At 38.4% G+C, this 24,869-nt stretch overlaps 2 protein-coding genes across 4 annotated transcripts in view; one reads left to right on the top strand and one right to left on the bottom strand.

Annotated features, from left to right (window-relative positions):
• Positions 1-13,302, bottom strand: part of LOC126190668 (alpha-aspartyl dipeptidase) — a 51,526-nt gene extending 38,224 nt beyond the window's left edge. Inside the window, exons 1-4 of one of the 3 annotated variants that reach the window (XM_049931113.1) lie at positions 13,181-13,302; positions 7,598-7,714; positions 5,522-5,613; positions 18-172 (exon numbers count right to left, since the gene is read on the bottom strand). In XM_049931113.1, the coding sequence (XP_049787070.1) occupies positions 18-172; positions 5,522-5,613; positions 7,598-7,701 (351 nt within the window). In that variant the 5' untranslated portion in view covers positions 7,702-7,714; positions 13,181-13,302. Of the gene's footprint in view, positions 1-17; positions 173-5,521; positions 5,614-7,083; positions 7,322-7,597; positions 7,715-12,855; positions 13,061-13,180 lie in introns of those variants that run through there. The other 2 variants (XM_049931114.1, XM_049931115.1) reach the window with 2 other exon arrangements.
• Positions 13,303-13,315: 13 nt separating this feature from the next.
• Positions 13,316-24,869, top strand: part of LOC126190667 (F-box/WD repeat-containing protein 5) — an 82,953-nt gene continuing 71,399 nt past the window's right edge. The window contains exons 1-2 of the mRNA XM_049931112.1: positions 13,316-13,454; positions 13,536-13,798. Coding sequence (XP_049787069.1) covers positions 13,558-13,798 — 241 coding nt within the window. The 5' untranslated portion in view covers positions 13,316-13,454; positions 13,536-13,557. The remainder of the gene's footprint in view (positions 13,455-13,535; positions 13,799-24,869) is intronic.

Here is a 24,869-nt window from a genome sequence, read left to right as displayed (position 1 = left end):
ATTTAAATTGTGAGTACCTTTAACACTCTTTGTTGAATAGGTTCCACAATTTTGTTGTCATATAGGCTCTTTAGTAGCTGAAAGGTATTTCCTCCTCCTATAAACACAGCCTCTGCCTTAGCTACTGCCGATACAGGATTGTCCATTTCATGAATACCTTTAACTTTGAAGCCTATTTCAAAAAATTAAATTAAGTAACAACAGTATGTGGCAAAATGAAAGCCTAGCAATACATCTATCAGTGAACACCAAACTCAGAAATGAAATTTAAAATGTATGTGGCTGGTTAGATGCAATTGAAAACTAACATTTGAACTCCAGAGCTCATATTTATTTCTTGCAAATCAAAAATGAACAGGAAGGCAGCCACTTGGAGGGGAGCTGGAAGAAAAGAAGGACAAGAGTGGCTAGTAACCCAAACATTCTATGGTTCATGGTTTGATCACAGAAACTAGTTCAATTTTGAATAAAAATCATCATCAATGGTAGCTGAAAACCTCTGTTATACAGAAATATCCTCATTCTGTCAACAGACTTGCAAAGAGGACGAAAGAGCAGATAGAGGCTTGATGTACACTTTTGCCCTTGGAGTGGAAACTGCTCCTAGCGGGGAGAAAAATGAACAACATGAAGCTGCAGTAGGCAATCCCTGCATTAAAGCCACACAATGTGTATCCACAGGGCATATAGCCTACAACAGGAAAAAGTGTCATAATGATCTCTACAATGTCAAAAAAATTCTGATTAGTGCCCAGCCACTCACAACTCCAGTGGGGGACTGCCGTGGGGGAGATAAATGCAGAGAAAAGATTGGGTAACCAACATACAGGAGTTGGAGTATGGAATTTCAGAAGTCTGAATCTGAAAGGGAGGCTGGAAAATCTAAAAAGGGAAATGCAAACATTCAGTCCATATGTAGGAATAATAAGTGAAGTAAAACGCAAACAAGATGAGGATTATTCTCATCAGAATTGACAGCAAACTGATGACAGAAATGGCAATAGCTCAGGTACACACACAAACAGTAGATGAAGAGACAGAAAAATTGCACAACAATATAAGTGTACCCATTCAATGGGACAAGGGGGGCCATGTCCCCTCCCCAACCCCCTCCCCATAACTCTTAGGGAAAGGAAAAAATATAGTGTTGCCAGGCGTCTTTCTATGAAGATAATGATTTAAAAGTTGGTATTATGCTTGTTTTTAGCAAGCTCAGAATTGGAACTATTTTGTGGCTACTTACAAGTCACCATTTGTCTTCCAAAATATTAAAAGTAATCCATACTTTCACGTCTAAGCCCCCTCCCTCCCCTACATCCATTGCATGGGTGCCACTGTGATGATACGGAAAGCATAATTCAGTATGTTAAAGGAGGTGAAAAACTAATAATCATGGGTGTTTGGAACAGTGTGGAATGGGAATGAAGAGAGGACAGAATTACGGGGGAGAATATGAGCTCAGAGCTAAAAAAGAGAGAATAGAAAGACTGGGTTCTGCTGTCAATTTCAGTTATTGATAGCGAAGACATTTCTCAAAAATCAGAAAAGGAGGATGTACACTTGGAAAAGGCCTGGAGACACTAGAAGATACCAAGCTGTGTTACATCATGGTCAGATAGAGATTTCAAATCAGATATTGGATTCCAGGTTCAGCCTAGAGCAGATATAGACTAGTCATAATTTAGTAATAATGAAGTGTAGACTAAAGTTTAAGAGAATCATCCAGAAGAATCAACCAGGAAAAAAGTGGGAAACTGAAATACTGAGTAATGAAGAGGCTTGTTTGAAGTTTTCTAAGGCTACAGACACAGCAATAATGAACGCCACAATATACTATTATTCTCAATGAAGTGGAATCGGAATCTCTAAAATGGATTATCACAGAAGTTGGAAAGACAAGTACAGGTACACGGAAGGTAAATGAAAAGCTATCTTGGGTAACAGAAGATATACTTCAGTTGATTGACAAAAGAAGGGCATATAATGTTCAGCAAAACAACGGAACACAGTAATATAAGTCACTTAGGGATGAAATAAGGAAGTAGTGTAGGGAAGCTATGGCAAAATGATGCAGGAGAAATAATCTGAAAAAAGAAAGAGTTGTCTGAAGGACTGATACAATACATAGAAAAGTCAAAACAATCTTTGGTGAAATTAAAAGCAAAGATATCACTATTAAGAGTGTAACAATCATTCCACTGCTAAGAAGAAAGCAGACAGGTGGAAAGAGTACACTGAAGGCTTCTACAAGTGGGAGAAACTCTCCGATGACAAAATAGAAGAAGAAATGGGAGTTGATCTGAAAAATGTAAGTGATGCAGTATTAGTCAGAGATCTGACAAAACTTTACACAACTTCTGATCAAATAAGGTGGAAGACATAAATAAAAATGATTTGTAAAATCACTACAGGAAGTGGCAACTGAATGATATTCGATTTGTTTTATAAGATCATTTACTCTGGAAACACTGTCAGACTTCTGGAAAAATATCATCCACACAGTCTCAAAAATAGCAAGGGCAGATAAATACAATAACTATCACACAATTAGCTTAACAGTTCATGCGTCCAAGTTATTGATAAAAACAATAAATAGAAGAATGAAAAAGAAAACTGAAACTCTGTTAGATCACTACTAGTTTTGTTTTAGGAAACATAAAGGCACCAAAGAGGTATTTCTGATTAAAAAAAACACCTTCATAGCGTTTGTTGACCTAGAAAAACCGTATGACAGTATAAAATTGTGCAAGATGTTTGAAATTCTCACGAGAATAGGTGTAAGCTATATGGAAAGTTGTAAAGATAAAAATGGAAGACCAAGAACAAATGACCAGATTAGAAACAGTATAAGAGAGAGATTTAATCTTTCACCCCTACTGTTCAGCTTATACATCGAAGAAGCAATGATGGAAATAAAAAGAAAGACTGAAGAGTGGTATTAAAATTCAGGGTGACACAACATCACTGAAAATATTTGCCAGTGACATTTCTATCATTAGCAAAAGTGAGGAAGAACTGCAGGACTTGTTAAATTGATGAACTGTAATCATCACACACTACAGATTGAGAGTAAACCAAAGAAAGATGAAAGTAATGGGTAGTAGAGAAATGAGATTAGCGACACACTTAGCATAACAACATCAACATGAAGTAGAACAACTGAAGGAATTCTGTTATCATGGAAGGAAAACAACACATTACGGGTGATGTATGGACACGAGAAGATGATTAGCACAACCAAAGAGAGCATTCCTGGGCCAAAGAAGTCTACTTGTATCAAACACAGGCATGCATGTTTGCAGCATTGTATTGTATGGAACTTAATCACAGATTGTACAACTACAGTAAACGTGCATTTGAAATGTTGAAAATGGGGTGGACTGATAATAAATGAAGCAGTTCTCTGCAGTTATCGGCGAGAGAGGAGCATGTCAAAAACATTGACAAGAAGGAGGGACTGAATTACAGGTCACGTGTTAAGACTTTAAGGAATAACTTCTGCGATATTTGAGGGAGCTGCAGATGATAAAAACCGAAACGGAAAACAGAGATTGGAGTATATCCCGCAAATAACTGATAATGATGGATACGAGTGCTACTTTGAGATGAACAGGTTGGGACTGAAGAGGAATTTGTGGTGGGCCACATCAAACCAGTTACAAGATAGATATTTTAGAAAAAGTGACTTGGGTCAATTCATATGAGGTAGATTACTCTGTTAAATATGTGACACAGGTAAAAACACTGCAAATAATGTTTATATTATTGCACACATTAGGGAAAATCGAGCAATGGAAAATCCAGGATAGGATGGAATAATGATGATTTTATGAAAAGGACAGAGTGCTATTCATGATGTAGCAGGGACACTGAGTCGTAGGCAGGCAGCACTAAAAAAGACAACAAAATATGTGAGCTTTCACACACACACACACACACACACACACACACACACACGAGACCACTCTCTGGGCAAAGTGTCTGGCCTCTGTGGCCAGAGACAGTTGTCATGTGGGTGTCAGTTCTTGCACAAACGTATGTTGCCTACTTTAGAAGAAGGCTTTTTGGCCGAAAGCTCAGACATTTAGCAGTCTTTTTAGTGTGCCCGTCTGCAACTCAACATCTCCTCAATGTGGTGAGTAGAAACACGTTCTTTTCATAATATTGTCATACATTAGGGAAGGAATTTATGGTTCTTTATGCCAAGTGCTCTTGAATGACACAGTTAACTTCTCAGTAAAATTTAACTGGATAGATAAATCTACTCACCAAGCAGCAGCAGGAGAACACATATGTATATTAAAAAAAAAAGGTTTTACTTAGGCAAGCTTTCAGGGCCAGTGGCTCCTCCCAGCAGAAGGGTTGAAGTCATAGGAAGAGAGGTGAAGGAACAGGTCCAGAGAGGTTTAGGAAAATGGGTAGAGTTTGGAAAAGTCACCCAGGACACGGGTCAGGGGAGAAGTCTCCCCTGACCCATGTTCTTGGTGATGGCCTTCTCATCCCGACCAGTAAGTCTCCCCTGACCCGGGGTTCTGGGTGACTTTTCCGAACCCTACCCCTTTTGCTAAATTTCTCTAGTTATTTTCCTTCACCTGTCTTCCTACCCCTTCAAACCTTATACTGGGAGAAGGAGCCACTGGCTCCAAAAACTTGCACACCTAAAACCTTTTTTATATGTATGTTCTGCAGTCGCCAGTTGGTGAGTAGATTTTTTATTTAGTGAATTACGTTAATTGTCAAAAATTGATTATTTTTCACAGTTAACATCTCAGATTTCTGAGACAACTATTTTTTTTTTTAATTCTTGGTTTACTTTATGGTATATTGGAATATAAAGGGCCTTAGTTTCTGTGTTGCAGATATTAGTTTTAAAAAGTATGGAGCAATACTGACATGTTATTTATTTTGCTCATCATTTCATCATTTATATCTTTTCACAAAAGAATTTTCAGCAAAACACGCTTAGCAACAAGTGTTTTACATGAACCACATGAGAGACTTGTATCTACAAGGTATAATGTTGCCCTGTATCATCATTAAAACAAGCTTCTCAGCCCTATAATGGCAGCAGTTTCAAGATCTGGTATTAAGTATATGATCCAGAAACATATTGCAACTGCCTATTTATTGTTCCCAGAAAGACAGGATTAGACTGATTAATGTGTGCAAAGAGGTGTTTAAATAGCTTTCTCCATGTGTTCCATTTGCAGATGGAATGGGAAGAAACCCTAATATATAGTAGAGTGGTGTGTACCCTCTGCAATGCTCTTCAGAGTGGTTTTCATGCTACCATGCAGAGATAAGAATGGTACCAGACGATGAAAATCTTATAACAGATCATTTAGAAATTCTTGCTAGGAAGTAATACATGATGCCAAAGAAATAATTTTCAGTAATATTTCTGATGATAATATTATACTAACTGCTGGAAAACTGTCACTGGTACACACACTTTTTTTTTTGTAAATAATAGTACTATTGCAAGAGAACATATTAACCAAATAAAGTAAATAATACTCACCAAAAGTTTCTAATGCTTTCCTTGCTTTGTTAGTGTAGGCATCATAATCTTTTAATGCATAGGGAATGAATAGTATGTTTGACACATTCCACCTGAAAATATTGAATTAAGCTTTTGAGGAAACCAAAATGTGTTTAGGATAGTTTCAGTTCAAGATCTTTTCAGTGAATTCCTCTTCTGACAGGCAGCACAAAATGTTTACATTCTTGTTTACCATTATTACTATTATTGTTCATTGTACAGGTAAAGTCAGTGGCACACAGCCCGCAACTGAGCTACTGGCCTGACTGTAGGTAGAGAACAGCCTCTCTTCCCAAAGTCAGTAGGAGGGGAAGGGTGATGGACTCATCGCCCCACAGCTTCCCCACCCCCCCCCCCCTCCGCCCCCCACCACCACCCAAAGGAAAGATCCCAGGTACTGCATTCATTTATCATCAGGCTGAATGGGCCTGAGGCTGGAGCAATGAAAAAGCTCTGTCCCTATCCGGGATTGAACACTGGATCTCCAGGGCTCGAGTCCTGTGGTCTATCTGCTAGGCCAAGATGGCCAGCATTACTACTAAATCATTAAATGACAGTATCTACATTTGCAACTGTTTATTCTTCTCTGCCTACTGTAACATCATAAGCTTCAAATGTCTAAATCCTAAGAATTTGAGAAAGTATTCTGGCTCCAGTGTCTAACAACAACGGGGTGTATGCAAGAGAGGTTGCTAGTTCATATTCTCTATGTGGTTTTGATTTCTTTCACTTTCTGAAGGCTTAATGTTAGAATTTCTTAGAGAGGTGTTCATATAGGTTGTGTAGCCCTTACCCAAGGCACCTTCTCTAGAGCTTATTTCAACTATCTTCTAAGCTTCAGTAATCTAGCAGCATTGCCCACTCCCCCCCCCCCCCCCCCTCCCTCAATCCAACATAATTGTGAATTATGAGTTTAGTTTACTAACAGTGGTAGCTACTTATTTTATTTTAGTATATTTTTCACTTTTTGTGGTATTTGTATAGGTTTAGCATGGACATGGTTCTTGAAGTTATGTAGCTTGTGGGCTGTAATTATAGCTCAGTTGATTTTAAGAAAGTTTTTGAACAATAAGTAATAGCAAACTATACACTTTGGTCTAAAATATTTAAAACAATCAGGCTCAAACTTTCTGTCAATACGACAGCTCTGTCACAGTTTCATAATGAAACTGGTCTGGGATCTTAACAGAAGCTGTGCTGTAGTTCTCAGTGTCTTGAATAGAAGTGTTATTTATGTGCAAGGGAGCCCATTCAGATTTGAACTTGCATTTTTTTGGCCCAGTAAATCTTACATTTAATGAATACTTTTTTTCCATTCTGATGCATTACTAAACCATTTTAGCTAGCAAATTTCGATTAAAGATATGAATAAAGTAATATTAACGATTACAGACTTTACATGCTACAAGTAGACAGTCATATTTACACAATGTTTTTTTAACTGATAAAGAATGTGGCTCACACTCTCAATGTCTACCTGCTCAACAAAATATTCAAACCTAAAAATCTACACATTTTATGAAATAAACAAACCTAATCACCATTGCCATTCTATTGTTGCTGTCTCCTTCACCTCAAAGTGATCTTCTACAAACACATTTTTTTTTTTTAATTGCTTCAGTGTATGTTTTTGAATCATTATTTGAATCTTTAATCTATCTTATTATTTGTTTCTTTTTCTCCTGCAATTGTTTTATTTGAATCTTGCTATATATTCAGCTTATCACATTTTGCTTTAAGTTGGGCCTTTGTCCTCAATTTTGGACCTAATTTTCTATTCTGGAAAGTAATAATGATTTTCACATAAATAAAAAATATAGAGTTTCATTGTGATTTCATTTACATGTCATAAATTGGCTGGATAAGTCAATTCATGGTCGGAGTATGAGAAATGCCTACCACCCTCAAACAGGATGAAGTCCATTACAACAATGTTATTCAAATGAACTGTGCTCATTATTGCTCTACTTTTAATGAATATTTATGATGCACAAGAAATGTATTAAAAGAACAGCACTTTTGATTTTAAATGCATAACTTCTAACATGTACATACTTTGATAAGAATGTCTTTATATGTTCAGAAGCATACTGCAGGTATTCTGTTCCATGAACAGTTGATGTTGACAAAAGCAGTAAGTTTTTTGTACAAGCAGCCATTTCATCAACAGTTCTGCAAAACAGAAAAAAAGAAATAAAGTAAGTAAGTAAATAAATAAATAAGGCAAATTCCCTCAGAATTCTTACTTCACACAGAACATTAATTATCAACATCTTGAAATTACTGATACAGAGGACACTGATTTCTACTTATGATTGTAATCTGTTGTTTCTTTCTCAAAGTAAATGAACCTTACAATAACCAGGTCACTGCAGGAAGAAAGTTAGGATTTAATGTTCCATTGACGACAAAGTCAGCAGAGACTGAGCACTAGCTCAGATCTGGAGAAGGATAGGGTATGAAATTGGTCACATCCTTTATATGAAACCATCCCAGTATTTGCTTTAAACAATTTAGGGAAACCACAGACTTTGCACATTTTGCGATTAGGTGAGAATGTGGGTCTTCAACCATAGTGCAACTACAACAATAACTAACACAAATGCTTGGGTTTATTAAGAGCTAATGGCAGCAACATTAAAGGCAGTAGAAGATTAGAGAATATAACAGGTACTACTTCTGTGCCACACATGTTTGTATTTTTTCCAACCTTTAACAAACAAAGTGAAGAGTGGGACACATACCACCAACAATTGCAGTAACATTTTACGGCTGGCCAGTTTCCAGCATAGGAAGACAAAAAGCCATATTCTTGTCAGGAAATCCCGAACTGCATTGCCAAATACAAAACCTAGAGCCACCAATGAATCCAATGACACATTAGTTGCCTATAATATTTTCTTTACTATAAGAACATTTTTTGATGAAGAAACATGTTATTGCAGCCATAATAGAAATTGACAGTGAAAGATGCCCCCCCCCCCCCAAAAAAAAAAAAACCGTCTTATGTAGAGTAGCCCACTGACCTACATGGATTAACCAGAAATTACAATTTTGACTGTGTACGCAAACCTATTCTGACAATCTAATTGGGGATGTTATAGTGCATCTTACCACCAGCTGCACTGAGGATATCTGATCCTTCTCTGATGGAAATAAAATGAATAGCTCAAACTTGTGAAACTGCCTGCACAGTCCAAAGTTTATTTACAATGGAAGATGATGTCACTGCAGTCAGCTCTCTGGTGCCAGTCAGGCAGGACTTTATGCAATTTCCATTGGGGCTCTCATCTCCTCCATGGACCATACTTGCAACAGCTGCGACAAGTAACGTCAGCAGCAGTGCCACTGCGTGGCTGTAAACATTGGTTCCTTCACACAACACATGCCACCATCAGAGTGAGGCATGTAAAAAGTGTGACAAAAAGGGTCATTTGAAAGTCACATTTTAGCAGCTCTGCTGCAATTGCATCCCAACCAGTGGAAGTTCGTGAATTGAGTGAAAAGCCTAAAGAAGTGCAGACTCCTTAGAATGCAGCCCAGCCATTGTACTTGATGCTCTGTAACAATATAATGAGAAGGAAAGTTGCTACTCATCATATAATGGAGATGCTGAGCGCAGATAGGCACAACAAAAATGTAATATTGCTACATTCCATCCTGGATTTCCCAGTACTTGGTGCTTTCATAGGCAAGTGCTAAGTGAAGTTACTCCTTGAAAATGGTGCTTCTGGGTCCTTGCTCAATCAACCCACTTGCGTAAGTTTAGGGTCGCTGCCTTACAAGCAGTATAAACAAACTTTTGGGCCTATGGGCTCCATTACACACCTTTACTAGGAAAAGTTCCAGTTTTACTCACTCACAACCCAGTCACACATCCAGCAAATTTCCTTGTGGTGGCTGACCCCAAAATGGGTACTTTTGGGTTTGTAGTTCATGAAACAATACACGGCATGGAATCTGAAAGACCTTGCGCCAGTATAAAGACACTCTTCTCACTTGGGTTAGGGAAGGCAACTAATTTTGAAGTTCACATCACTCTTAAGGGGATGACTAGCACATGCTTCTTCAAATTTTGTCCGGTGGCCTTGGTTCTAAAGGATGCCATCAAAACAGAAATGGGCATATTCACTTATGAATAGGTGTTAATGTCTATTCCTCATAGTCAACAGGCCTCTCCATTGCTGACAGTAAGCAAACCCAATGCCACTTTGAGGCTTTGTGGTGACTTTAAAATGATGATAAATGCAAAAGCCGAAGTGGGAACTTATCCCCTACAGACCCTGAACAGACTGTTTTCAGAATTATGCCACAGCATCTTATTCAGTAAAATCAGTTTTGCAGAGGTTTATTTTTAAATTTCCTTGGATGCAGCATCAAAAGTTTATCCAATGCTCGATACGTCATACAGCCTTTACCATTAAAATCGGTTACTTTTCAAAATATCGTCACCCCCCCCTGCCATAACCAGGCCGACTGGGACATGTTACAAAGATGAGTTTAGTGTGACAATATTGACTCCAATATTGTGGATTTTGTCTGCTAATGTAGATAACCCCAAAGTGGATGCTTTGGGTTTACAGTTCATGAAACAGTACACAAGTCCAAAGAGTAATCACTAGTAAACCAAGTCCTTAGCAAGAACCAAACCAATAGACCAATAAGAGTGCACTTCCACTGCATTAACACTGTAATAGTGTTACAACTGGCTCAGACCGGCCACAAGATGCCTTATATTCAGAATTCAGGTAGGTGCGGCCTTGTCAGAGAGTGAGAAGGCCTATGGTGTAGGGGCACTTCACCAGTTGACAGTAATGTTGCATCAGCTACATAGTTTCCCTAGTGAAGCCACAAAACCCAACTACATGCCCTCCTCCACGCTATCCCAAGCAGCAACCGTCAGGAGAGAAGAAGCAGGTGTGTATAGGCTGACAGAGTCACCACTGGGCAGTGGTGAATCCTGCCTAGTCATCGAAGATGGGGTGTCTGAGAAACCTGCTTTCTTGGATCGCTAGACAACATTCAAACAAATCATATTAATGAATTTTATTACAAAAGGAAATGATTACAATACTTAACTTTGTGTTAAACATGTGTCACAAGTAAAGGGCGGCAGACAAAATAAGAAACCTAAAAATTCTGAGTTTGAGTCACATATAATACATGAGGAAAGTAATAAGCTTTGATGCTTCATGTACTTGCTAGTCTTCAAGCTGCTGTATAGCTAGGCCACAACCAGTCGAGCACTGCACTTATGTTCTCTTAGTATAGAGGCCGCTGCTGTTGTGTTGTCATCCTGGAGAGGGATCGGTCAGTGTACAACTGGCCGATGTCTTCTTCACAGCCCTCTCTGCTCTCTCGTTCTCGACTGGCGTGACGGCACTTGACTTTATGCCGTAACAGGAAGGATGGTGTATCAGTATCCATGAGCATCACTGCAGAAGGCCATGGCAGGACAAAATTCAGCAGAAGTTGCATGAACTGCCATGAGACCAGAGTCTATGAAATTGTAGAAATTAGAGTGCTACATCCTCCAAACACATGGAAAAGAATGGTCGGTTGCAGGAAAAAATGGCAAGCTATGTAAAAAGTTTCTACTTCAGTCTACCTATGGTTACAGCTACAACAAAAGACAATTGTGACAACTAAGTTATCTGATCTGCTGGCAGTTTAGAACACCACATTAACTGAAGGCTACTGCCAGTGGAGCAGTTTCATAGTTGCCCTCACTGCACCCTCTTGGGCATACTGCACCCGCCACTGATGCAAACTGTTGCTGTGGCCTCTTACTTCCAGATGGGGATCCTTGTAAGGGGCCCCTAAAATCAGATGCCACCCAACCTTGATCTGTTGGATTATTTGCGCCCACCACGGGTCACGATGTATACTAAGACCTTCACCCATGGCCTTGTGTGGTGCCACCAAAATTAACTTTTTCTTTGCCATTATGGTCAGCAGCTGCCGGCTTCTCCACCTCCGGCAGACACTCCAATCTCATGGTGGCTCATGCAACTTCCACTGAATCTTGACCTGTCACAGCCTTCCACAGCGATGCCCATGGACACTGATCCACCATCCTTCCACGTGATGGCTCCATCAGATCACCTGCCTATTCTCTCCTGGTGATTGCTGCTTGAGGGGGATGGAGGATGGGATACAGTGGCATCATTTGACATCACTATGAAAAGCACTTAGCTGGTGCAACATTACTGTCAACTGGTCTAGTGCCACCACAGAGAACGTGCTTGTCACTAGGATTGTCATCTGACAGAGGTATGTCTACAAGAATCCTGCATATGAACCAGCCCATGGCAATCTGAGCCAGTTCTAATTCTATTACAGTGTTGATGCAGTGGAAGTGCATGCTGGTTGGTCTATTGCTGTAGGTCCTGCTATGGACTTGGTTTATCAGTGATTACACTTTGGACAGTGTTAGTAACTGGTTGGACTCTTGACACTGCATCAACTGGATTTTGGCTGGGTTGCTTACTTAAAGATGGCATGCACTGCTTCATGAGCACTCTGTAGCATATCTCAAACTGTCAAATAAACTGGGTCGAAAGTCCAAAATCAAACAATGTCAAACAATGGAAAAGGATGCAGACTGGCTTCAGCTACGAGAGACTGTGGCCGTGTGTGTGTGAGGTGTGTTTGCATGAGAGAGAGAGAGAGAGAGAGAGAGAGAGAGAGAGAGAGAGTGTGTGTGTGGTCCATTTTTAGTCTTTTTGGTGTGCCTATCTGCGACTAAGCATGTGCGTTATATGGTGCATAGCAACTATCCTTTTCATAATATTGAGTCGAATATCTATTAGTTTTGAGTGTAAATCACCTTTACGTAACTCAGAAACGAAGTTTGTTCCATAGACCCATTGTGCAAAGACCCTTGAGGCCATGAAACACATCAGTGAAATAAAAATACATACAACACATTTATGAAAAAAATGATATTCTAAAGTTCAGTACAAAGTGGTTCTCAAGGCTGTGGAAAAAGTAAAAAAAAATATTTTTTCATTTAAAATTTCACTAAAAAGCTTACAATAAAAATTTACAAGTATACGTATTAATTATAAATGAAAAGTAAAAGCCATCAATTATACATGCTTAAGTGTGTATGAAAGATCTTAGTCTACTGTCACCAAACACTGTCAAAACAAAAACCGTTTTTATCTCTTTATTACACAGATCACATTACTGCATTGAAGCTGTGTCACAGTCAAGTATAACATAGCATTCATATAATATGATACATTTAATAATATTTGCATGGAACAGTTCTGGTATGACATTTTTCTAGGAAATTACTGCGGACTTACCACAATTCCTATAGTTCCTAGAAACAAAAACGACTGCGTGTTACAGTTCGTCAGTTTCCTACTCCTGTGTTAATACATCTAACAGATGATAATGATTCATCCTCGTGAAGTGTGAACAAGGTCCGAAACATTATCGGATGGACAGAGAACATTGAAAGAAAATATTAGCTGTCCCTATCTTATGATGTATTCGGTTCCGTAAGTTTTGTTTTCACGTTGTGTGTGGAGTCAATCTAGACTTATTATTAAATATAATTGTTGCATTTAGAACAAATAACTATAGTATATCACTGTTACCTATGAACAGAAAGAGTACGTAACTTACCTAAATCATTTACCACAGCGAAAATTTTGAGTTATGTAAATACACGCCCCCTACAGATGACATTAAATATTATCTAATCCGAACTCTCGCACTCCCATAATGCAACAGTTTGTTTGGAAGCGATCAGCTGCGGAACAACGAGACAGCTGTTAACGTTAGCGAAATCGCAAAACAAATTAGTAATGAGTATCTGACAGGGTAGAGACAGGTAGTGTAGTATCGCCTGTCGAGGAAAAGTGAGAATCTTCAAGCGGCTACGTTAATAATGAATACTGTATGCCGTCTAGCAATTAATTTTCACAATGCTGAATGTCGTGCGCTCTTTTAAGTGAGAGTAATCAAAATTATATTACAGCCTTTTTAGTTGAAAAGTAGAGATGTCAGACACAACTGATGAAACAATTGACGCGAATGAAAGCCAAGAAAGTGATGATGAAATGTGGAATTACATTCCAGATACAATTCTGCTTCATATCTTTCAATACCTTACAGCAAGAGAATTGCTTAATGTAGGCTTGACATGCAAGAGGTGGTTGAGTGTATCCTACGATGAACTTTTGTGGAAAAATTTGCTTTACTCTACCTTTAAAATCGATCGTTCGGTTGGGATAGCGCCAGGTATGTGCGAATTTATTATGTGATTTTCTAACAGGCTAACAGTGTACAAAGGTGCTTCTTTTCATTTAAATAAACCCTCCCAACAAATAACACTATATATTCCCATATTCTTTCTTTTTAGATTATTCTTTTCACTACTACTGCTATTACTATTATTACTATTACTAGTAGTTCTGAAAGCCCATTTTTGTGTGTTACTTTTTGTTGATGATAGAGTTTGCACAGAAAGTATTGTGATCCCTAATCAGTAATTACGAGATAGAAGGATTGGCATCTTATTTCTGTTTCCATCCAGATATATTTGAATTGTCATTAGCCTTAAATGTAATTTAAATAAATAGCTAATAACACAAACTTTCAAATTTGGAATGAAAACTTCTCACAGAGCCTAACACAATTATTTATGTGCAGGCCCTATCCCTGAGCAGGTTAGATCTTTGAATGCAATCCATTTTTAGTTGTGTATTCTTTAATAACCCATTCATTTGCACGTTGTTCCACAAGTGGAGCAGCCACTGCAAAGAAACAACCAATTTAGTAGAGCTAATCTATTCACACAGATAATCTTAGGAATTAGATCTCCTGCTTCTAGATACTTTATTCTATGTTGTTGCAGAAAAAGTAGTAGGCCTACTTTATAAAAAGAACCTACTGCTGTTCCTCTTAAATTATACAGCTCTTTGTATCTATGTAACTCTACACAGAACACATATCAGCTATGCATGTACTGGGAAAGTTAAAGCCTGGGTAATATGATCATCAGTGTTATGTAGAAATTTCATCCCTAAGTCTAAATATTCTGATGAACTACAGGAGTATCAGCGTGCAAGGCACTGTTTTCATTTGCAGTATTTGAGGCTTTCAAATTTCTTTCCTACAGTTTGATGGCGACCTATTACAGACTTTCATACCAAAATATATTTCTTTGTGAATCCTAGATGGAGATGAATAGTCTATAAGCAAAATTATATTTATTTCTACTGTTGTGGTTGTGTGTTTCACAGCACACCTTAAAGTCAGTTTTATTTTCAACCATAAATACCCTTATGAAGTAAGTGTATAGGCATATAGGTATAAGTATCCCAAGAACCTTGGAAAAGCAAGATGTTTATTTACATAATATTGTTAATACATGCTCCTGTAGATTAAGTATTTCCTTGACCTTAGCTGCAGTGCTACAGGTGAATGTGCCATAGGACAGTAGTGAGTTAAAGCATGTAAATTATGCTAGCAGGCCCATACACAGATCAATACAGTGCAAAAGATTTCTAAGAGCAAAGTAACCAGAGCTGAGCTTTTTTGTTTTGAACTTAACCATTTGCTGGTGACACTTGTGTTTATCGCACATCAGTTTGCTTAAAAACTCCATAATTGGCATTTCATCCAGTGTATCCCCATTGATCACTACTTCTGGTGGCTGTAAGTCATTTTTATATTCTTGGGATTGCATCATATAAGTTTTTGTGGGAATATGACCCTGACGTTCAACTACAATGGCAGAAGAAGAAAAACCCCTTCAAATTCAGAAAACCAGGACAGTGTGATAACTGGACAATAACATGCCAAAAACAAGGGAGACCACAATGCACCAACGAAAGAAGCTGCGTATGCAGCATTAACTGTAGTATTTGAATCATCACATTTTAAAATAAAAGTAGGAAGATCACAGTGTGTAGCAGAAGAACCAGCTGTAGCAGCATTAAATGTAACAAATGAAGCATCATACACAACACCACAAAAAGAATATGAAAGACATCAAAGTACAAAAAAGCAATAACCAGCAATGACAAAAATTGCACAAATAGAAAGGAAACCAACATGGGCTTCACAGAGAGTAAGAACAGTTCCCCACTACTTAGAAAAATATTTTTTATTCCACAGCCAATGAAAAAGAAGAAAGAGAAGAGGGAGAAGATAAATAACAATGCCCACACTGTGGTCACATGTGGGCCTTCAACCACAAGAGATTTTCAGCAACTCGGGCATCATTAAAAGGAAAATAATATTACAGTTCTGTACCAAAACCTTCAGTACCTAGTCCATAAAAAATTAGTAGTGCTCCAGAGTGAAACACAAGTAGATATATTATGCCTTAGTGAGCATGGGCTAAACGAAGCTAAAGTTTGCAGTCTAATAATAAGATTCTGTGATCTGATGTATTATTTCTGTAGATCAAAATGTAAAGATGGAAGTGTTGCTATGTACAAGAAAAAATTGGTACTCTACAAAATACTGAATACTGTAAATGTATAAACTTTCCAGCATACATTGAAAAATGTTTTGAAGTTACTAACATAATATTGAAGAACTAAGAGTTTTCTATGTATACAGGTCTCAAAGTGGTAATATTGCAACATTTCTGAAAAAAGCCTATCAGAATTATTACTGAAGTTTAAAGGGAATGACAACACAGTATGTGGAGACTACAACATAGATGTGGATAAAGAATCAAAACAAAAACAGAAATCAAAAGAAACATTACTACAGTGCGATGTGAAAATAATAATAAACATACATACAAGAGTGACTGATAAAGAGTGCTACCTTGTTGATAACATTATCAATAATACTGAATGTGGAGAAAAAGTTCTACAAACAGCAATCTCTGATCATCATGGGTTAATGTTTCGTATCTAGAAAACTAGGAGTTCGAAAACAGAAATAAAGCAAGATGAGAGAACAGTCAGGATTAGAAATCTATGAAACATGAACTTTTTAAAATAACATTGAGGAAAGAAGATTGGACTAACAATGTAAGCACAAAGCACTAATTAGAAGTATGATGCCTTTATCTTAGTACTGGTACAGGCTAACAATAAGAGAAGCAAAAGCCAGTTCAATAAATACTCACAGGAAATTCAAATCATAAAACAGCATGGAACATAATCTATGCTGAAAGGTGTAGTCAAAAGGGTGTGAATAACAGAAATTTGATTGTCAATGAGAGCTGATAACATTATAGTTACAGATTGCACCAAAATTGCGAATCTACTCAACAACAATTTTATCAGTGCTTTGCATAATTTGAAGTGGGAAAGAAATCATGAGGAGTCCAATGATTCTAGAACACTTGGGCAACCATCCTACTGATGTTTTTGGAATAAACAGAACTCATAAAAATAATTTAGAAATTAAAATACAAGAAATCTTCTGGAGATGAAATATCATATTATCTAATAAAGCATATGAATGAAGAAATAATTGAACCACCCTTTGGATACAGTGAATTGCTCATTTTGAGGAGGAGTATTTCCACAAAAATTAAAAATAAGCAAAGTAGTGCCAATGTATAAGAAAAGTGAAGAAGATGACTGGAATCACTACAGACCAGTATCTTTAATCTCTGGTTTCTCAAAAATACTAGAGATGCTCATGTGTGGCAGTATGACCACATTCCTAGAGAAACGTAGGGTTCTGATTCCGGCACGGCATGGTTTCCAAAAATGGAAATCTACAGTAACCACCATCTCGGCCCTGCATTACACAAGACACTTTGTATCTGCCATGTGTCTTCATTTTTCTAAGGCTTTTGGCACAATCACCAATACAACACTAAATGAAAAACTTGAAGACATGGCATATGTGGAGAAGCAGTTCATGGATAAAATCCTGTGTCAGTAACAGAAAGCAGTATGGGAAAATAGAATCTGAATGCTGAATAGAATCTGAAATCAATGATATCAAGTACAGTGTAAATCCAGGATATGTATTTGACCCACTTCTGTTCAGCTTGTTTGTAGACAATATCCAAGTCAGTGAGAAGGATAAAAAAAAATACTGTATGCAAAGGACATGGCATTAGAATGTAAAAGAAAATGTGGAAGCACTGGAAAGAAGTGCTTTTATGTCGACCAATAATACATTACAGTGGCTCATACAGAATGACTTAATGATAAATCTAAAAAAAGGTAATGTTCATGGTGTTCACAAATAGAGAAAAGGAAGATCACATGGATATATTCATAGATGGAACAAACTAATTACAGTTGACAATGAGCTCCAATAAAGACAACATTATGTAACAGCTTCCACATTCTGCAGCTTTTATGTACAGTGTACCACGATCTATTTGAACCATGTTTACAGTAATGGAATTACTGTTTGGGGAAACTCCAGCAGCAATGACACAAAAAGAACTTCACTGTTGCAAAAAAGACCTTTAGGACCATTTTGAGTAAAAAAAATTGAGAGACTCGTGCAGAACTGCTTTCCATGATCTAAAAATATTGACTTTTCCATCTATGAACTTATACAAAACAATAATTTCATTAACAAGAGTCAACACATTACTAGAAAAAATAAAACAAGAAATAAATAAATAAATAAAAATAAAACAAGAAATAAAGGCCAGCTGGGAGGTATACCGTACAGACAGACTGAGAGCTTCTGGAAAAGGTCCTCAATACTTAGGTGTACAGTTGGTAAAGTATCTTCCAAAGAGTCTACAGGACAGTATGAGTGAAAGAACATTCCAGAAACTTCTAAAGGGTTATGGAAAAAGAATTTTATAATGTGGAGGAGTATAAGTGTAAAGAATGAGGAATGCTGTTATTACTTGTATGTGTGTGCTGTAATCTATTGAAACTATTGTAGTATGATGAATGTAAATAACCTGTAGTGTGTTATTTGATATTGTAATATGTAGGCTAAATATTTCAAGATATCAAGTTATGTTGACCTGTCCTATTTTACACAAGTGAGGTACTGCAGTGGTAGCACACTGGACTCTCATATGGGAGGACGATGGTTCAAACCTGTGTCTGGCAGTGCTGATTTAGGTTTTCTGTGATTTCCATAAATTGCTTCAGGCAAATTCTGGGACGGTTCCTTTGAAAGTGGATGGCAGGCTTCCTTCCCCAACCCAATGGGACTGATGACCTAGTTGTTTGGCCCCCTCTCCAAATCAACTAACCAGTCCTGCACATAATGTAATCAAATGGGACCAAATAAAAATCTATAAATCAATCAATTGAGACACACTTCTGACAGCATTTGAAAAGTCCCCCATTGTCTTTGGTAATCACTTTTGTAGACCACGAGCAAGAGCAGGCCATGTACCTAACTGTGTGTGACTTTATATTTAATTTTTGCCCACTCTGAATTAAGTTTTATTCTTTTAATATTATTTATTAGCGTCATACTCCATTTTCTGTTGTTGAACTTGAAGAAAGAAAACTTCTCAGCCAAGTTTGCATTTGTAAAATCTTTATTTACAGTGAACGGTTTTGGTAATCAGCATTACCATAATCTGATCTGTGAATAGTGTACATAAAGCATTATGAAAACTATTGTTCATGTAATTAATTTAATACATGGCGTATATTATTATTACATGTACCTCTGTACAAGTTAATAAGAGTGACCAATTTGTACTATAAATGTACTCTGTATCTTAATTAGCTGGACAGTTTACATTAAGATGCCTTGGCATAACATTTATCAAATGTTTCGCCAAGTGCATCCTCCCATATTGTTAAGCAGGTAGAAGCTAAAATATTTTCTTAACTTCTGTTATTGAGATATGGCACTGACCATACAACCATACAAGGGGGATACTTTTAACACGTTAATTTTGATTTTCTGTGTAAAATTTTACCTGATGCCATGCAATGTCACAGAAAATGTCAACAGGCAATTTTTTTGTTTAGTTTTATTATAACTATGTTCACGTGATCGTATATTCCTTTCTCTGTGGAGAAGCTCCTCCAGGAGCCAGTCTGAGCAGTTCTCAAAGGATAATGTCAGAAGAATGATACAACATTCTGTAATGAGCTAACTTCTCAAAAAGCTGAGAAGTCTAGAAGGATATTATGGATCAATAGTTAGGTTACTTGCTTATGCTTACCTCCACATTTATGAAAGGATGCTACTATCACATACTTTACTTGGTTACCTCTACTCTTATGAATCAATATTGTTACTGCAGACTTCATTTTTGTGTGAAATACAGCTTGACTCAGTGGCTGATTACAAAAATAACATGAGGGGAAGGCACTACAAAGACATCGTAAGGTTTTCCATACTTTGGTTCAAATATAGTCACAGCCAGAAGAGTAGCTGCTCTTCATCTACATCTGCATGTACATCTATACTCTGCAAATCACCATGTGGTGGCAGGAAGTTTCATATCAGTGCACACTCCCTGCAGAGTGAAAATTTTATTCTCGGAACATCCCCCAGGCTGTATCAAAGCCGTGTTCTCCACAGTATTCTTTCTCCCAGGAGTGGTTGTTCTGCAAGTTTCACAGGAGAGCTTCTGTGAGGTTTAGAAAGTAGGAGATAAGTTACTGGCGGAATTACAGCTGTGGGGGCAGGTCATGTGTCATGCTTGGGTAGCTCTGTGAGTAGAGCACTTGCCCGTGAAAGCAAAGGTCCCGAGTTTGAGTCTCGGTGTGGCACACAGTTTTGATCTGCTAGGAAATTTCAAGTGATATTGTCAGACCATGACTGTTACTGTGAGTCCACACCATGGGTGTTCTTCAACTGATAATGCACTAGGTTTATTATGAATGAAACACACACAACACTTGGTAATATTCTACAATATTATACCAGTGTTGTGTGTTTTTCATTCATAATGTTTAAAATATTCTACCAATTCTATTCTGACAAAACAGTCAATCACTGCACTAGGCATATGTTGTGCCTGATAGAGAAAGTGTGATGAGTTACAAGAATGAAGGATAATGAGCTGTTAAATAATCCTTTGGTCACCTATAAAGCCCTGTGCTCTTCTTAGCTTGATAAAAGGTGATTTGTGTTTGTGGAAAACTGGAGTTTACAGAATACCATACGAAAAATACATGAAAGGAGCATGCATCATGATAGCTACACTCACCATTCACACCCTAGTATGTCGTCCATAGCTGAGCGCACAGTGCATTCCATGGATCATTCTGGTGTGAAACTGTTGACCTCAAGATCATTATTGTGAAATTTGATTATTAAGGAATGTGTAGAATAATGTTTGGTGAAGAACTTAATAACTGAAATGGTAGAATCTAAGTGTTTCTTTAACTGCTGCTCGAAGATGAATTTGTGCATCTAGTGCCACATGTAGGGGGCACTTAATTTTATCATTTTGGGTATAAATGGTGTGCTGTTTGACAGAGGTCATGCATATAATAATACAGTTATGCATGTTCCTGCATGTCTCAAATGCAGCACAATTCCAAGATAAGGCATTCACATAGCCAAGACCTATGCACATGCGACACCCCAACTTAAAAAAAAAAACATCATAGCTAAGTGCATTAGTAATTGTGTCATAAAATTTACCTGATGATGGCTACTTGATTGTCAACTTAATTAACGAGGCAAAAAGTGAATATTATCTGACTGCAATCCCAAAATTTCGTGTGATGCTATATTGGACCCATGTAGGCATTTCTGTTCAATACCTGTGTCTTTCAAATGATGATCTGTTACATATAATACATTTGTAGAAACAATCACTTGTTTTTGTGTAGTGGTACGTGAAACTGAAGTTGGTTATTTGGCTTCTTATGTTTGACGAAGCAGTTCAAATGTACACACATAAAAAAAAGTTTTGCATCACCTCAGCTCCGAGAGTTTCGGAACTTGTGCAGAAAACTGGAATAGAGATCAACATAAACATGATTTCCGCCCTTTTTATTGGTCATGAAAACTACACATTGCATGTTGTACAATCATACAGCAAGACATTCAGAGGTGGTGGTCCAGATTGCTGTACACACCAGTACCTCTAATACCCAGTAGCATGTCCTCTTTGATTGATGCATGCCTGTATACGTTGTGGCATATTATCCACAATTTCATCAAGGCACTGTTGGTCCAGATTGTCCCACTCCTAAACGGTGATTCGGTGTAGATCCTTCAGAGTGGTTGGTGGGTCACATCGTCCATAAACAGCCCTTTTCAGTCATCTCGGGCATGTTCGATAGGGTTTACGTCTGGAGAACATGCTGGCCACTCTAGTCGAGTGATGTCGTTATCCTGAAGGAAGTCATTCACAAGATGTGCATGATGGGGGCGCAAGTTGTCGTCCATGGAGACTATGCTGCCAATATGGTTGCACTGTCAGTCAGAGGATGGCATTCCCGTATTGTGCAGCTGTTATGGCGTCTTCCATGACCAACAGCAGCGTACATCGGCCCCACATACAGCCACCTCAAAAAAAGCAGGAAACCTCGACCTTACTGCACCTGCTGGACAGTGTGTCTAAGGCATTCAGCCTGACCGGGTTGCCACCAAGCACGTCTCTGACAATTGTCTGGTTGAAGGCATATGCGACACTCATCAGTGAAGAGAACATGATGCTAATCCTGAAGAGTCCATTCGGCATGTTGTTGGGCCAATCTGTACCATGCTGCATGATGTCGTGGTTGCAAAGACGGTCCTCGCCATGGACATCGGGAGTGAAGTTGTGCATTGCACACAGTTTGAGCCTTAACACAACATCCTGTGGCTGCATGAGAAACATTATTCAACATGGTGGCATTGCTGTCAGGGTTCCTCCGAGCCATAATCTATAGGTAGCAGTCATCCACTGCAGTAGTAGCCCTTGGGCGGCATGAGCAAGGCATGTCATTGACAGTTCCTGTCTCTCTCTATCTCCTCCATGTCGAACAACATTGCTTTGGTTCACTCCCTTGTTGAGAGTTCCTCCTGGCACAAAGTAACAATGCGGACGTGATCAAACCGTGATCCATCTAATAGGCACTGCTCATGCATGGTTGTTTACATCTTTGGGCGGGTTTAGTGACATCTCTGAACAGTCAAAGGGACACTGTCGGTGATACAGTATCCACAGTCATTGTCTATTTTGAGGAGTTCTGGGAACTGGGGTGATGCAAAACTTTTTTTGATGTGTGTATTATGGTTGGTAACCTTTATACTGCCCAGGCTGCCATTTTTTATTTCTCCATCGATCATTGCAACTGTATCCATAGTTATTTGGCAACTCTGTCCTTCAGAAATGTTTACCCTAAATAAGGCTAAGTTAAAGGGATTCAACACGTAGTGTTCTGGTTATAGGTACAAATTCTTTTGTGATGTAATCTTTAGATAAAAAGCTCTCGGTAAACTTGTTGCACCAAATGTGGATGAAATCCCAAGCTTTCAATGATTACCTCCATCATCAGCATCAGAGCCTATGTCTGACTGTCGTGAAACTGGTGAGGCTCCTATTTTATGCCCAAAGGACAGTGTCTGATTGGTGGAGTTGGGTCATGAAGACATAAGGGAAAGCATGGCCTCTGTGCTTACAGATCATGTTTGCACACTCCATTCGGTGTCACTTGCAGTGCTGTCACTCACATCAGACATTGAACTATGAGAAGTGGTGACTAAGCAAAGCCTGTTGAATAGATATTACCTTATGTTCAAACATACGAGAACTGTGGCCCACACTTCAAATTATTGGGACTCTGTGAGTGAGTGGAGAAGCAGTGGAAATTAGACTCTGTGATAAAAACTTCAATAGAGACACTTAGGAATGCCGGGAAGCATGCACTTTATGAAGAAAGAGCACTTAGGAAAACTTCTCGTAGTTTACTGTCTGAGGTGAGTGATGGCACTGGAAGCGACACTGGATAAAATGCAAAAACATAAAATATGGACATAGAGGGTGCAACCTCAGTACGTGGAGTTGTTGTGTTATCATGATTTAATCCAGCCAATCAGATGTCATCTGAGAGTTTCACCAGTTTCATGACAGTCAGACATAACCCTCAATGATGATGACACAGGTAGTCATTAGGAGCTTGGGATATTATCTGAACTTCACGGATTGTGTTGCTGAGAAATTTTTATCCAGTACTCTAGCTTGAAAGCTTCTAGCGATTTGTTGTAAAAGTACAATCTTACTGAAACATTCAGGTGTAGACCCTGACACATGGGGTGTAAACATGTGAGAGGTTAAGAATCAGTCATACTTATGTGACTGTAACATCCTGTAGAGCAACACTGGAAGCTGCATTTACACATTCAAAATAATGCTTCACATAGGGCTTGTCAGATCAGTTGACAAGTGAAATAATCTTCATGTTAGAGAGAGAGAGAGAGAGAGAGAGAGAGAGAGAGAGAGGGGGGAACTTTTTCAGCAATGTGTTTGGTGTCATCCTCAGTTGTGAAGTTTAAGTTAAGGTACAAACTGTAATCCTCCCCCCAATAATCAGTACATGATCTTCTTTGCCAAGATCTTTCCTCAGAGAGCCTCTATAGGTGTCTGAGTTTCACTATCGAGGAAATTATGTACCATCTGGCTATAATTAAACTAGTGGTGTTTTGAGTACTACAGTGTGGGCTCTATGCATTGCAGGACTCTGAAACATCTTAGGGATGTTCATTAGTTGGTGTGCTTGTGGGGTCTGCTGAAAAAAAAAAAAAAAAAAAGAAAAAAAAAATCCGTTCTCCGTTCTCTACCACCGGGTTGTAAGCAGTCAGAATATGGTGTGTGTGCAAGAAAAGGGGAGCAATAATCAAAAACATGATAACTGTGAACCTGGCATGTTTATTATAATATGGCCACAAGTTACAACACGTGTTCGATATGGTCTTTCAACTCGGAAACATGCTGCACCTGTAACACAGAATAGTCGATATTTGCTCCCAGCACGTCTGATGTAAGCAGAGTGATGTATCTTTTTATGCTATTCTGCAGATAAGGAGTAGTCTGGATTCATCCCTGATAGATGATCTTTCAAACAGTCCCACAACCAGAATCACATGGATTTAGTTTGGGTATCTGGAAGGCCACACATTTGAAATAACCTAGAGGTGATGCAGTGATTATCAATGGTTTCTGGAAGCAAATCTTTCACCTGGCAAGCAACATGTGGTGTTACTCCATCTTGCAGGAAACAGTAGTGTGGACACAGTTGTGTTCTTGCAAAGCTGGCTTCACATGCTGCACAAGGAGGTTCTATAAATGTGCAGATGTCATTGTACACCTAACAGAACTGCCAGGTGTCACTCCTCAAAGAAAAATTGACCAAAACTGATGGAGCTTTTGAAAACACACACAGGTGCACTAACTGAGTGCAATGGACATTCCTGCACAACATGTGCTGGAGTAGAACACCACAGG

The sequence above is a fragment of the Schistocerca cancellata genome, chromosome 6 (assembly GCF_023864275.1).
Source record: "Schistocerca cancellata isolate TAMUIC-IGC-003103 chromosome 6, iqSchCanc2.1, whole genome shotgun sequence".
NCBI classification, from domain to species: Eukaryota; Metazoa; Arthropoda; class Insecta; order Orthoptera; family Acrididae; genus Schistocerca; species Schistocerca cancellata.
The sequence above is the reverse complement of the archived record's forward strand: the minus strand, read 5'-3'. Positions and strand labels throughout refer to the sequence as shown.